At 43.8% G+C, this 15,888-nt stretch overlaps 1 protein-coding gene across 1 annotated transcript; it reads left to right on the top strand.

The window, feature by feature from the left end:
- The first annotated feature begins 1,597 nt into the window (after positions 1–1,597).
- On the top strand, positions 1,598–15,024 carry LOC133341867 (ubiquitin-conjugating enzyme E2 D2). The gene is made up of 7 exons (XM_061550663.1): positions 1,598–1,830; positions 6,409–6,472; positions 8,439–8,470; positions 9,014–9,091; positions 11,627–11,732; positions 13,844–13,937; positions 14,585–15,024. The coding sequence occupies exons 1-7, from the start codon at positions 1,807–1,809 to the stop codon at positions 14,628–14,630; spliced, it is 444 nt and encodes a 147-aa protein (XP_061406647.1). The 5' UTR covers positions 1,598–1,806; the 3' UTR covers positions 14,631–15,024.
- The last annotated feature ends 864 nt before the right edge of the window (positions 15,025–15,888 follow it).

The following is a 15,888-nucleotide window of genomic DNA, read 5'->3' as shown; positions in this document are numbered from 1 at the left end:
TTTTTGTCAGTATCAAAATAGGAAATAATAATATTAGGTTTTATCCTTTCTGGCAATAAACCGGGTGTTAGGATGGTCAAACATCAAATATAAACTTTTTGCACGGAATCATGTCTGCATTAACCACACGTACGGAACTGATTGTGTTTCAAAGACAATGCATCTAATATCGGAGCATGTTTGTTTGCATGTTCATCACAAGCACGTGTGGTTAATGCAGGCATGATTCCTGGCAAAAGGTTTATATTTGGTGTTTGAACATCTTAACACCTGATTTGAAGCTTTCGTGACTGCAGGAATCCATACGCTTTGGTTCTTTCGGTAAAGTCCAGTAGGTAGAAAATAATAGATCACGACGTTTCGATCGCCAGGTGGGACAACCACAGCAAGAAAAAACTTTTTTCTTTCTGTCGTTGTCCCACCTGATGACGTGACTTTACCGAAAAAAACAAAGAGTTCCTTACACCTGTTTTATTGCCAGAAAGGGTAAAAGGTATTCTCATTTTTTCCCATATATTATTGTCCGTTCGCACGCCAGGTGCCAAGTCACATTGTGCTCACATTGACAGCTGCCACTGTAGGTGCCTTTTAAGTGTTTATAATACGTAGGTTATGGAAAGTGCATGCAAGACAAATCACTATTAACCTATGCGAATACATCTGCATATCGATGAGTCGGCACTTTAGTCAATATGTGGGAATGTTTTGTAATGCGATGAGTGAGCGCGTTCGCCAACCGATCACAATGCATTGCACGTCACAATGGGACGTCACGCGTCATATCCGTGTTCATTCCGCAAAAAAAATCGCACGTGGCGTGGAACTTTGATAAGCACGACGAACGCGTCAAACTGTGCGAATGTAAATAATCCTAAAATACGACGTCAATATTCTCTAGTGTCCTTAAATCCGACAATCATGGTTTATAGCCCAAACGTTTAAATACGATACAATCGAAACGTCGTGAGAATTGTGTTGTTTTATATATTTATATTTTTATTATTTTATTGTTTACCCTTCTACGTGACTTTACCGAAAGAACCAAGAATAATTAATTTTAAATCTCGATTTAAAGCTTTCGTGACTGCAGGGATTCATCTTCTTGGTTCTTTCGGTAAAGTCACGTAGAAGGGAAATAATAAAATAATAAAAATAAAACAATAAAATAATATAAGAATATAAGAACCAAGAAGATAATTTTAAATCGTGAAATTAATCGAATCGATAATCACGCCCACACGCTGCGGCATGGACGAATATGATTCCAAATGAATCGATTCCCGACGCGTACTCGATTTCACGCGTGCGTGCCCGCCAACGGTAACGTTCGACACGCGGATCGATTCCTCACCACGAATCGCCGAATCACTTAATCACGTGGGGGGGCCGTGCCCCGCAAAATAGTGCCGGCGCGCGCGCGCCACCGCCCCCGCCTGGGATTAGAGGGGGGGGAGGGGGGGAGATGGAGCCCCGCACTATTTTCCCCGCGCGGAGGGACGCACGCCACGTGCGCGCGCGCGCTCGCCCCCCCCCCCCCGCCCACTACGACACACTCCCCCCCCCCTCCGCCTTATAAAAGCGGTGGGTGGAGTCCTCCGCGGCGGTGAAGCGTCCGGGCCAAATTCAAGCTCAAGAGGTTTTTTTCTTCTTCTTCTTCTCTCGGTGACGCCGCGCGAACGCAGCGAGAATAATTTCCCTTCCGAACGCGACGGTGTTTAGCGAGGGGGAAACGTCGTCGTCTCGCGAGTTCTGTTGGCGTGAGCGAGAAAGAAGAACCGCGGGGGGTGGAGGCGAGAGAAAAAAATAATGGCTTTGAAGAGAATTCACAAGGTAATTTAAGAGCTTAATAAGAGGCGACTTGGGTGACACGGCCGCCTCGACTAGTGTAGGCCTCTACTGTGTGGTTGTTGGGGTGAGGGGAGATGAGTGAGTGGAGAGGGGAGGGGAATGAAGAGGAATGAGTGGAGGAGGAGAGGGGGGGAATGAAGAGGAGCGAAGAGAATGAATGAGGAAAGGAGGAGATTGTGGCGACGAATGGGGAGTGAGGGGGACGAGGTGAATGGTGACTTGGCACAAAGAGACGTGGGTATGAGGAACAAGCCGAAATGGGGTATGAATTAAGATAATGATGAGCTTGGAATGAAGAGCAGGAAGTTGTGTGTGTGTGTGTGGTAATGTTACTCGGGCGATTGCTGCGAGTCGTGTAAGAACGAAGTTTAATGATAAGGAACACGAGTACGGTAGTGAAAGAGGAACCGTGGGGGGTTAATTGAGGGAAGGAATTTGAGAGAACGACGATAAGATCCTAGAACGACGTGGTAGGTACGAGGAAGCATGTTGAAGGATTAATAAAAAACGCGGATTTGGGGGGGGGGGGGACAACAATAGGAACCGAGTGAGGCGAGGGGGATTGCTAAATAATGACGAGCGGAATGAAATACCGGGATCCATGTTGCGCTGGGGTAGTAGTAATCCTGTGACGTTCCTGAACGACGGCTTCTTCCACTGTGCCCCCAATTCGCTCCCTTCTTTGCTTCTCCTCGTCTCCATCCTCGTCTCTTCTTACCCTTTCATCTCCATCTCTCAACATCTTCTCCCTGTCACGAGAGATTTTACACCTCTGTACACGCACGGGTTCCGCATTGATGACGCCTCCATTATCGCGAGCGGGGATCGATTCTGCGTCTCCGTTCGTTCATGAGTCCTTCATCGATCTTCCTGATTCGTTCGCTAATTCGACGACGTCTTCGTTGTTCGGTCGTTCTCTGGGTCAAGTTATTGGCTTGTTCTCTTGACAACACCCCTCCTTACTCGTTCTCTCGCTTATCCCACGACTCATTCGTTTGTTGGATTCGTTCAATCCGCATTCGTTCGCTCGGGTCGTTGACCCCCAGTCGTGTGCTGACTCACACGTTGAGACTTTTTTTTAACTCTTTAGTGCGTGTAGCGAACTCGTTAATTCGCAGGTTACATTATATAATTACACCTGAGTGGTTATATCTCTTTAATTTAGAATTTCGTTCGTCCGTTCACCAATGGACGCATTCGCTCAGTCGCGTATACATTGTAAAGGTTTGCGTTCCCTTCGGTTATTAATTCACGTATCGTTTTTTTATATTATTTAAGAAATTATGAAGGCGTTGGCGTATTCTTCGACTCCTTGGTTAATTATCTCACTCGGTCAGCCAAACTCGGTACATTAACATTCAGCCGGCGTCAAGGCACGAACGGTGATTTAATTTGGCTCTCCGGCAAACCTAAAATAGTCCTGATAAGTCATCATCGATACGGCCTGGCCCTTATTTAGATGTGTTCGTGTCGAACGAGTTATACATGTGTGTGTGTGTGTGCGACTGTGTGTGTGTGCTGCACAGTGCATCATTGTGCACGATGGTGGTAGTAATAATGCCGGCTGTTGTCGTAAAGGAACGTGGTTACAATTGGAATGGTTCCCATATGGCTAATGCCGCATTACTACAGGGATGAATTAAGCCCTTGGTTGGTGGTGGTGATGATGGTGGTGATGTCACTGGTTATGCGAGTGCCGATTTTATGCTGATGGTGGTGAAGATGGTGGATGATGACGGTGGTGGAGATTGATGATGATGATGGTGGTAATGACAGTTTCGTGGTGATTGTCTTTATAGTGGTATTGGCCGTTGTGCTGATGGTATTTGCGATATTCATATTCTTAGGTTTTTTCCTAAGCTGATGGTATTTAGTAATGGTTACAGAAATAGTAATAACGTGATGGTTGTGGGTGTAATAATTATTTTGGTGATGGTGGTCGTTGTAGAAGTTATGGTGATTGTCCTAGGGATTGTTGTTGTGGTAACGATGGTAAAAGATTGAGGATATGGTGGCCTAATGGTGACATTGATTAAGTGGTAGTTGTACAGTGGTATTGGTAATTTGTAGTGTTGTTATGGTGGTGGAAACGATGGGTGTGGTGATGGGATCATTGTGACGGTGGTGGTTATGCTTATGCAGTTTATGTTGATTGTACTGTACTTGTAGTGATGGGTGGTGTTGATGGTTGTGAATATCATGGTTTTGATGGTGGTGATATTGGTTCACGTTATTGAAGTCATGGCGATGATGTTGATTATAGTAGTCGTGGTGAGGGGTGTTCGTGGCGATGGTTGACTCATGTTTTTCTCGTGACTCATGTAATTCCATCGTGAACTTGCCACATACTGAAAGCGCGTGCATTGGTTAATAGTACCATTTGGTGTCCTAAATACATTTCCAATCTATTTGTACCCTTTAGAATATCCATAAGTTGACCCTTTTGTATAAGTCAACATTCGGTATAAGGTAAACGTTTTGTTCGAGTCTCAAACGGTGCTGTCTGCACAGGCAAATTGTACATTGAACAGGCCTTCGTACACTCGATGCTGTGTAAAACCATGCACTCAACAATGCTGGGTTCTCATCCTTGACACGGTTACAGTGTTCCAGAACGGTGGAAAATCTTGCACGCACGCAGCGCGTTGTGCTATGTTGCAGTAGTCGTTGCGGATGGCCATCCTTGTGAGCGAAAATGGCCACGGCCCCTTTTGCGTGACCCCCCCCCCCCCCCCCCCAATGATAGTTTTGGTCGAAGTCGCCGTGGCCACCCGGGGGGGGGTTGGACCGTCGTCCGTGTCCTTAAAACGCCGCGGTACGGAATGACGTTGCAGTTTGGAAGGCCCGAAAAGGAAGTGACATCGCTTTGTGGCGTAAACAACAAAAAAAACGTTTCAGCCAGGGCCCTCCGACGCTTCCGTCTGGGCGGCTTGCCTCGAGTTTCATAACGAACTAAGTGTTTTGGTTGTGCCTTGCCCTTCGTGCCTCGGCCGTTCTTCCACAGGAAATGGCCGTGAGGCACACCACACATTACTCATGGTGGGGGGGGGGGGTGGAGGCTTCTATGGCTGGTTGAGTGTGTGACGCACAATTGTATGTGGCCTGGCAGTTGAAGGGTTATGCATCGTCAGGATGCGCATGACGCTTCTGAGAGGTGTGAATTTGGCACGTTATGCCGAGCAAGGGTGACACGTTGTAGCTATATAGAGGCTCACGTCAGTCTCGTTACATCGTGTGTTTTCATTTTTTATTCTATAATTGGAACATGAGTACCTGTTGGAAAAAAAACTGACTATCATGCGAAAACAATTGTGCTTTTATGCTGACTAAAGATGAAGGTTGTTGACGTCATTGTGCCTGCAAGATAAAAAAAAAACTCAATACCTTTTTATTGGATGCTGTGTCAGGTCTAGCTGCCATCTCTGCTTGTATCCAGCCAGCGAGTGAACGTACAATTTAAAAAATTTACGGCACTGCGGTACAGCTGGACAAAACTGCCATGGGGCAGCCTTGTGAATTTGACATTGAAGTGAACTGCATTACCATCTGTAACATGCGGTGTCGGTCAATGGCTTGAGTGTTCAGTTTACAAACAAAGATGCCTTAATTCAGTTTTGTGGAATTTATGCTGCGGACAATTGTTTCTGCTGAGCAGCTCCAAGCATGAAGTGTCAAACTGCCACAATAAGTATGGTGTGGCGTACACAATTCAAATGTGTTCAGGAAATAATGTAACTGTTGGTGATGAAATGATCCTTATTGCTGTACCCCGGGGTACCAAATAATACAAAATGGCCGAGGCAATTAAATATTTAATTTCTGGGACACTATTTTTTCCAGGGGTGTTACTGAACTCCGCGACTGGGGTACCAATCAATCCGAAATCGGTGGTGCCACTCCGCAATGTCGAAACGCAGCGAGGACGATTGTGCTGAAACCCTGAACGCTCGTACGCACCGTAGTGGTGCATCGTGTACAGCTCGAGTCGAGATGAGTCGATTGCCGCATCGCCGACCATCAACAGACAAAAAATAACCGGACATTATGTGAGAGCCGGGGTACTATGGTACCGCTATAAGGTTCCAATGTTCATTGGCTCTACTGAAATTCAACACATTTGAGCGAGCATGTGGCAGTGGGCATTTGCACCAACAATTACGACGGTTTTGCGCATTTGGGAGCTTTACCCAAGCTTCGCTGTGCATACCCAACGTATTTGTTGTGTGAAATTTACAGCGAGTCTCCACTTACAAGTGAAATTGTATTTGCCATTTTTAGAAAACATCTGTGTTAAGTATCTGAATGTCAGGCCACTGAATGTCCGTGCAAGCAGCGATCAAACATGCTCCATTCTTACACCAGCCCATCCACATTTTTAACCGAAGGCCTCCACACTGTACCTCCTTGCCGCAACAATGCGCGCAGAACTGCATTCCCGTTACACAGGTTTCGTTTTAAAGACTAACATTATTTTAAATCAATCGCTCCTGACGCACGCCGTCTTCTTTAAGGAAGAAATACTCCTTGTGACAACGTTGGCTCCTTCTTTTCTGTCCGCAGGAGTTGAACGACTTGGGGAGGGATCCTCCGGCACAGTGCTCTGCAGGACCCGTTGGCGACGACTGTGAGTCATTGAAACGTCTTTTATATGAGAAGCACAATCGAAATCTTTATTTATACTGGAGGAATCCGATGAGCTTTAAATCTCTTTTTGAACAGATGTCCAGTCGGGCCAGGTCAAAGTTACAACCACAAACAATACAAAATACGATAGGAGTGCAAAGTAGATGAAAGGTAAAAACAAATCGCTTTTAAAATCTATAAAAGTAAAACTAAACTCTTTTTTTGCATCTTACCAGGTGAAGCCCACTGAGCCACAAACTTATTGTTTTTCAAAACGACTTGGCCACATGATGGCCAAACGAGGGTGGCTTATGTGGAACTGCCACAGCAGCAAAATAATCTACGTAATTGCATATTTCTAAATAAAGATCTTGAACCTTACTCGACAGAAAAAAATCCATCAAACCCTGGACCACCAATGATCACTACCTTTATGATTGGTAACCAAAGTTGTATATCATGGCGTGTCCCTCCGCAAGCTGACGCGCACGAATCCTGATTGTGTGAATGCTTACCTGGGCTCTGCTGTGACACTCTGCCAAGGAATCCTCTAGGCCATTCTTCTGTAATGCATCTTTCATTCATTCATGAATGATGCCATCTTATTTATGTCAAGAGATTTGTGTACGTGAGACTTTAATTTCCATTTGTCTTGGTCTCGCAAGAAACTGATTACTTTTATGGCAGTGCTGTATTGGCTTTCTGTACTTGGTGCAAAGTACTTGACCAGGGCTAAAGCCTCGAGTGGTAGACATCAAGGCACATGCCCCACCCCCACTGCGCCACCTCGCCCACCCCCCCCTTCATCAATATAGCTGTAAAGCTATAGACGGAGCGTTATAATAAGCAAATGGGCCCAAACAAGTCGGCTACTCGGGCAAAGTGTTTTACTGCGTTTGGTAACACCAAGTACAGTGCTGTACACTCTCACCGTGAACGCTTGTGATATGTATATGCATCCTTGATCCTGTATCCTGCAAATCTTGGCTAGGCTTCTGAACTTGACACTGTAGGGCACACATGAAAGGGATGGAGAATTTATCCCACCGTTGAAGCAAAATTGCTTTGAAAATGCGTTTCTTAAAATGACGAATGCTGCATATTTGGTAATAATCGCGGACGCGCATGAAACGTGCTTTGTTGTTTGTACTGATTTACTTTTATACATTTTTCTAACGTTGCTGTTGACGTGCTTTAATGTGTTTTTAAACAAAGGTCGTTTTTTCCCCACACCGTGGCAAATGAGCTCTTTTTTTAAAGACACCTCATTTCATATATAAAAAGATATACAAGTAAAACTGTCAGTCTCATCCTGGGAAGTGCGTGTCTTATCTCTGGGGTAAAACGGCAATAAGAGTCGAACGTTGTGGTGGTTTTGTCCACGTTTGCAGAAAAACACAGGCAGTTGTTATACATAAAGTAGGCCCGCGTGGTGTGATGTGGCCATCGGCGTAACGTTGGCTTTGCCGAGTACGCCCTTGACGTGGCTGAGCTTGGGTAATCTGTCTCCACTTCTGGATACAACCACGTCGAGTGTTTTTTTTTTAAAGAAGACTGCGTTTGTGTTTTTCAATAGTTTTTTTTCTCTCGTGAGCAATGTTGGCAGCCGGGTACAGTTTTTACAAACTGCGCACTTGCGTGCATGATTATGGTATATAACTATATTTATTACTGACCTTTTAAGCATTGCTTTTTATAGTTTGAGGCGGATTTATGTTTGAGTAGACGGCCAAGATGGGAGTATTTTTGCACTTGAATGGTGTGCTTTATAAATACCTGTTGCCACACTGCATTAAAGTATTACATAACACTTTATAAGCATGATGTATATACACCTTCAACGATGGTGTTAAAAATGTTTTGTAAAGCCCATTTGGATACGTCCGATCCCTTTGTTAGGTTTCTATGTTTTCACGTATATTTTGTATTCTAGCTGTTATAATGTTATGACTCGTTTCTCTTTGCAGTGTTTCATTGGCAGGCCACCATTATGGGACCAGTAAGTCAATATTTAATGTAATGCACGACACTGTTAAAGGCTTAGCGTCACATGTTTGCAGATGGGCAATTCTGCCCGCGGAGTGTCCCGTGTTTGGTAGAGCTCGTGGAAGAAAATAATCGTAAAGAGAACACTCACTGTTGCACCTGCGGAGCCGACTGGTTTATTGGTGTGAATCGTGCCTTAAGTTTTAAATGGGAAGGAAAACACGTACACATCTTAAGTAGTACGTTCAAATGGTGCCAAAGGAAACACCCTAAAAAGGTAAAACATTGACTTGTGATATTTGATGTAAAACACGCGTAAATTTAACAAGTACCTAACCATCATTCTAATTTTCTTTACCGTTTCATAAAGTACACCAAATTGAGATAGCTGTCGGTGAGTTTGTGCTCCACGAAGCTGAACAGGCCTAAACATGAAGGAGTACAGTGCAATTTCACTAATGTAATCCTGTCACAGCGTCTGTAATACAGTATGGAAGGTGTTTCGGTCTGTGTGTGTGCAAATGTAATGACTCCGTTCATGTTTGTTTTCATGTAGAATGACAGCCCATACCAGGGGGGCGTGTTCTTCCTTACCATTCACTTCCCAACAGACTATCCTTTCAAGCCTCCAAAGGTCGGTGTTTGTTTCCTAGGCTGTGCACAGCATTTCTTTTGAATGACTGTGGAATCCCACGGGGAAACAGAGATTTTGTGAGAATGTAAGCACTTTATATTTTTAGGGAGCTTTTACATTAGGCTAGCAAGACTGAAGGGAACCTGCTTTTAAGGCACTTAAGAAGATGCCTGTTGAGCTCGATAGTATTTCCCGTGAAAATATTGGTGACTCCTCAAGGTTCTAGTAAGCTCGAGAAAGTATTTATAATCTCTGAAGTGGCGAGCCTCAACTGTAATGATTTTTTAGAGGCACCTTTTTAGGATGTGTTCCTGTCCAATATGGAAATTCATGACCGAGTGGTGTAAATTCTAATGGTATAAAAAGTGAAAGATGAGATTTGACACAAACATAGTAGAGTTTTCAGCTTAAGAACATCTGAAAACCAAGCCTCTTTTGGATTCCTGTATTGCAGAGTAAAAAATACTCTTTGTTTTTAATCTGCAGATAGGACAGTCTTTCAAAATTGTACTTTTGTTTTGGGTAAATAAAAAAAAGCCACAGGAAAGCCAATAGAAAGGTAGGCAAAGCCCCTCTGCTTGTTATTAGTCATTACTATTAATTATATAAAAGCTGTTTTCACATTTGTGTTGCATACCTTCCTTACAGGCATAGTAAATGTAGAGCACAAAATATTAGATTACATTCAGCAAAATATGGTTTTATTTACAGAGAATGTTTGGCTATGCTATGATGAAGAATGTTTATATATTCTTCATATATTTTTTTGGGATTTAATTACTGTACAGGTAAACTGAATTGTGACAATTCATTCCTCTCGTACTAGGTTTGCTTTATTTCCTATTTCCATGGAGTGCCTGAAAATTGAAAGTTCACTGATATGTCTGTTTAGCTATGGCATGCAAACAATGCAGTAATTCAAGTCTCTCTCTATTAAAAGTTGATACAAAATGCTATGTTTACACCAACCTGAGCCTTGTTTATTTCCAGACTCTTGACAATACAATATTTATGGCAAGTCTGCCCTCTGAGTTTCTCACGTCTCTTGTTCTTGACAGGCCAGGTTCCCACAATGGAAACGGTGACTATTGAGACCGAGCCAGGCAGAGTGGTCTCTTGAGGCCCTTTTCAGTCAGGTCTCTCCATGCGTTAACACTGCTGCACTGGAGTGCACTGTGCTAATGGCATCATTTTAGCAGGTAGACAAAAGCTTGGAAACACGGGCAGAATATTCTGCGTAAACACCGTAACAAGCTTTTCTCGAACCTCCATTGTGATGTTTGTTTTAGGAAACAAACGTGCTTTCAATAGCTGGTGTAAAATTGTTGAAGAAAGTTTATAGAGTGTGGTGACAAGGCCAAACGGGAGAGTGCATTCGCCACTTGTTCTAGAGGAATATTGTTCGAATCGGTGGTCGCCCTGATTATAACTGGGTTCTAACATGTGCCGATTGCTTAACAATAGACGTTAAAGAGTTGACGGTCATTTGCAACACTCAGCCATTGGGTGCCAGTGTCGAGGCCTGAATTTGCCGCGTTTGAAAGATGACCCGTAAATTCCGCAATTGGAATTATACGCAGAAATCATTTGACCCTACTGGCAGACTTTTGACCCAGGGGTCAGTCTTGCAAATAACAACTCGTCTCGACTTCTCGCCTACTTCAATGAACTTAACGTAACATTTTTAGTCCTAATAGGATTCCTATTTTTTTGTAATGTGTGAAGCGAAAATGTAAATGAATGAATAGACAAACTGAATATGATTCTCCAAATAGGTTTTGTTGTTTTGCAGCATTGTTTTCTAAATGGATATTTTGAGGGATGATTTAAAAGTGTTTTAGTTTCGGAATTTTTTTATGAAAACATGGGTTTCATAAATATAACCGCGCCTGTTTCCTTTTGTTGCTTAAAGTTCTTTATCTCGCGAAGCACATGGTCATACCAACCCCTCGCTAAACCGTTTTAACGTTTGCGCACAGTTTCCCATCATTGCAAGGACAATTTTAATCCAATATTTTTTTGGGAAATGAACCACTTTTGTGGGCAAACATTTTGTTAAAAGCTGCTTTTCACTATTCACATTGTGAACTGTAAAACTTTACTCGTAGGAATGGACAAAGTCCAAGATTATAGTGCTGGAAGACGACAGCAGGTGTGACTTGAGTAGTAGTCACCTAGGCACACGCTGTCAGACACATGGCTCCAGGAGAATGAGCAGAGTAAGTGTTCCCCTTGTTTTAAACCAATTTTTATTCTACGTGGCTTTACCGAAAGACCCGGTCACAATGATCGCTCAACAAAGTGGATTACCATGTGAAAATGTATAGGTACCAAATACTCTTAAACACATGATTCTAAATGTCGAGGGGAAAAACCGGAGAAAAATCCACGCGACCATACGCAAAATCCAAATATACAGGTGTTGGGGTTGGGCTCGAACCCACGACCTCCTATATTCCAGGCGAGGTAGTTAACATCTCGCCACCGTGGCACCCTCATGATGGCAGTGTTTATGGTGACCGTCGTATGTTGCAGGTCGCGTTCACAACGCGCATCTACCATCCGAACATCAACAGCAATGGTAGCATCTGCTTGGACATATTGCGCTCGCAGTGGTCTCCAGCCCTCACCATATCCAAAGGTAAGTAAGTGGTTTGTCGCGTCGTCATAACCACGTGGGCTATGCACAGGTCACTTCATCCCCACTGGTTTTAAATAACGTATTTCTTGCCAGTGCGGTCTCCTCTTGCCCCTTTTGTTGTGTGCTCCAAAGGCAATATGAACTGAGGGTTCAAGCTCAAACTGTTTGTTACAGATCTCACTATTCTGAAATGGTTGTGCAATGGGAGGTCTCATAGTGTAAATGCTTACCCCGAGCTCTCAATACTTTGATATTGCGCTGTTTTTGAGTTGTACACCTTTTGGCGTCATATGGTCCAACACCAATGGAGACTAGGCTCTAAGGAAAGCTGTCTCGGACAGTGCATATTATCAGAGTTTATTTTTGTTTGCATTTTGACTGCTTGTGTTGTGGTTATTGCAAACATGATGCCTTGTATAAAGGTGTCAGTTTTTGTACCAGTTGAAAAGGTAAAAACCTACTACTACAATGGGCAGTAGTAAAGTACGGTGTTTTGTAAGAAAGACAAATCATAGTATCAGCAGCAGTTCCGTGGACAGCTTACCCACACCCTTGCAGACCACAGTCTGGGAACCACTGGCATTTAAGGAAGTGTTTGCATTTTGCCAAGTTGAGTAATCGCGTCTTACATCCAACAATTTTATTTAGAATCCCTTTTTGGTTAACGGTAGAGCCAAGATAGTTGGTAGTGCAACTCCTGCTGTTCCACTAGACTACACACTAGCATTTCACAACCTTTCGAAGTTAGCAGCCGCTTGTCATAAGTAAAATATTTTCATAATCGCCCCAATATTAACACGTGCATGCACATAAAACTCTCATACAAGCGCACGGCCATATACACAGTTAAACATACGCAAGTTTCCCTTGCTAAAGGAGCATTGATGTACATGTTTGGCTGGGTTTTTTTCATCACAGCTAAAGGAATCTGCCTACTTAGATGTGAAAATATGCTCAGACATGGAAATGCCAATGTATGAACACTTGCATACGCACATCTCCATACGTTTGTGTATAAACAAAGATGCATACAAACATGCACATACACGAGCACACGTTCCTCCATAATTGCACTTGTATGTAAATATGCATGTGCAGTGCACACACAAAATAATACAAATACTTTACTTATCCGGGAAGCCACACTGAGTCATACGACTCTTTCAGAAAAGAGCTGCATTGCAATTTTTATTTTAAGGTGTTTTTGGCCAAACGTACATGTGCACTTGCATGGAAGAACAAGATGTGCAAAGGATGCAGTATGATAGGAGAGGATAGATGCAGCGGAGACGCACACAAGAGAAACATGAGGCATGCAGGCATGAAAGAAACACACGTAGACTGAAACACAAGGAAAGGAAACCCTCGCAACAACTTTGCCTTTGCTAGCCCCCTGGAGGTCATGACCCATTAATTTGTAAATGTGCCATTTATAAAAAAATGTTACTTGGCAAAACACGTTCCTTCGGAGTGGGCAGGTAGGAACTTGGTTGGCACAGCGCATTCGTGCGATCCGTGTCACGCGGCGCAAGCTGCTTGGGGCGGCGCATCACGTGGTGCTGAGCCCGCCCGAAGCGCTCTATGAAATACAAATCGAGGGCGTGGCTATGCACGACAGGCAAATAATCCCTGGTGGGCAGTGTGGAACTGTTCCTATCTGTATATATTTGTCATCTCGTATTGTATGTGGCATTGCTTTTCGAATCATTGTAATTTCAGCTGGCTAAGAAATGTAATACCTGAACGGTTAGTTCACCGTTAAGAAATATTGCTTTCATTAGATTCACTTATTTGTATGACTTGACGCCTGCTGTGAACTGGCAAGTCCTCAATTGGATGCCGAAGCATTTGCATGGCATACGTTAGGTTGATGCAGCCCACGCTTCTGTCTTAACATTGGCTCTGCTGCTCTTGTGGATTTCTGGTAGTTCTGGTGTCCAGGCAGCTGGGGATGCGTTTGACGCATAGTAGCGCCTGCTGTGCTTTGCATTCGGGTACCGGTTGGCATCGCAACTGCGTGCCGTTCACTCGCACGCATCCGCTGCCTCGCGTGTCACGTACACTATGCTGGAAGTTGAACATTTCTCTCGTGCGTTGTGTGCCCTGTGTAGTGCTGCTGTCCATCTGCTCGCTGCTGTGCGACCCCAACCCCGATGATCCTCTTGTGCCAGAGATAGCGCGCATCTACAAGACGGACCGAGAGAAGTGAGTGACCTGCTTTTAAGAGCTTCCTGCTGCTGCATGGTGGCCTCTTCCCTTGCCTCTTACCCTCAGATCTACAAAAAGCACAATAACCGCATGCTAAAAAGGAAGAAAATGTTCACCAAAAGGATTGTTTTGCAAAGCTTCTTTGTCTTGAGTATGCATGATCTTCTGTTTGCATAATGTACAAGTGAAAAAGTAAACTGGCTACGAACACCAAACCATGAACCATATAATTCTGTACTGCCCCAAATGTAAATTTGAAGGTGGTGTGTATATCTGCTATTCACCAACTTTGAGACCAATCAGTTGAATGGCTCAATTACTTAGAACTGAATCTGTAATGGTTCTTCATTGGCCATACGAAATCACATTCCTGTGAAGACTGTAGCATGGCAGTGCTGTAATGCGAGTCATCGCGGAACGAGTGCAGATTTTTTTTATCATGGGCTCGTGTTAAGATTAAGAATGTACATCTCCAAAGTTGCTCACGAGTCTGCACTGAGACACTGGGTGTCTATTTTTTTTATAGCCTCATTGCAGTGCTTTGATGCAAATACCGGGTTGTAACTGGTTATAGAAACAAATGTTTTACCAGATTTTATATGCGATTCTCGTGTACCCGTGACCTGTTCTCGTCTCGTTCACAGGTACAATAAACTTGCCAGGGAATGGACGCAGAAGTATGCTATGTGACACAGCGGAGGGGAAACCTGGTGCTCCGTTTTATACGTCTGTTCTGCTTTTTGCCGCTCGGTTTTATTTTGTTTTGGTTTGGTTTTTTTATTTTATTTTCTCCTTACCTGTGTGCACACCAATCCCTTCTGGCCCAGCACCTTCCCAGCCTCCATTTCATCACTTGGCACAAGTGCTTTATTTTAACTTTAATTTCTTCCTCCTTTTTTACCCCTCCTCCCTCCCCCCTCCCCTATGCAGTCCCCTCCACCTTGTCCCGTTGTGTGTATAAACTCCTGCCCCCTCCTGTACATTTCTGTAATAAAAGAACAAAATTGTGAGATGTTTCTGTTGTAATATACTTGAGGTCTTGCTGTAGAAAACATAATAAAGCTAATAAATGAACACACAAATATACCGTGGTGGCCTATTTGATTTTCGTGTTCATTTGCCTGTGAAGTGCCAGCTGCTGTGTGCACGTATGTACACTATATTTGCATGTTTGTATGTCTGGAGAAGGCTCGTGAAGGACCCTGCTGGGCAGTTGGAGGCCGTCGGCCCCAGCAACAATGGAGGGCAGAGGAGCGACACTCCCAACAACGAATGGAGTGCCGGGTGGCTAAAACACAGCAAGTTTGAATAGCAGGGGGGGCACAGGTGTTGCATTGGCTAGTCATCTCAGTCCACCCATGGTACCTGGGTCTGTCCCATGACCTGCCACGTGGGTGTTCGACACTTCACGTGGCCTTAATGTGCACAAGTACTGGGAAGACGTCACTGCCACTTCGTGTCGAATGGCGGTTGTTCAACTTCCACGCTGTTAAAGATTGTTTATATTAATGAAGTCACTTTTAAAATCCAGTCATGGTAAGCCTCTTACTCATTGGTAATTGGTGACCTAACATCGGTGACATTTCCTTTTAGTGTTGCTAACCAACGTCACCTTTTACCATGTAGTATTAAAGCCTTGGTTACTCATCTCCAGTCCTCATGGGGTGCAATCTTGCATGTTTTTAGACCTCTTAAAATCACCAACCCTTTTACAGCTAAAAGCAGCTTTTTTTTAAAGTTACTTATTACATTTAGGGTTTGAGCACGTTATTGAGAGAGCAAAAACTGGAAGACACCGACCCGTGAGTTACCGGAGTTTTTAATGATGGCTAAACTCGCTAATCAACTAACTGCACTGGTGTAAATACAGTGCATACAGTATTTGCAATATTGTGGTCGATATAAACCGCGTTGTGCGATAGTGCAATATTTACTCTGGAGATGAGAG

Source organism: Lethenteron reissneri, chromosome 12 (assembly GCF_015708825.2).
Source record: "Lethenteron reissneri isolate LAM-NWPU_2019-01 chromosome 12, ASM1570882v1, whole genome shotgun sequence".
Lineage (NCBI taxonomy): Eukaryota > Metazoa > Chordata > Hyperoartia > Petromyzontiformes > Petromyzontidae > Lethenteron > Lethenteron reissneri.
The sequence above is the reverse complement of the archived record's forward strand: the minus strand, read 5'-3'. Positions and strand labels throughout refer to the sequence as shown.

Excerpts from the sequence above, each read along its gene's own strand:
- LOC133341867 (XM_061550663.1), top strand. The coding sequence starts at position 1,807 with ATGGCTTTGAAGAGAATTCACAAG. Across the intron at positions 11,733-13,843 it reads AGCCCTCACCATATCCAAAG|TGCTGCTGTCCATCTGCTCG; the intron begins GTAAGTAAGTGG and ends TGCCCTGTGTAG. Across the intron at positions 13,938-14,584 it reads TACAAGACGGACCGAGAGAA|GTACAATAAACTTGCCAGGG; the intron begins GTGAGTGACCTG and ends TCTCGTTCACAG.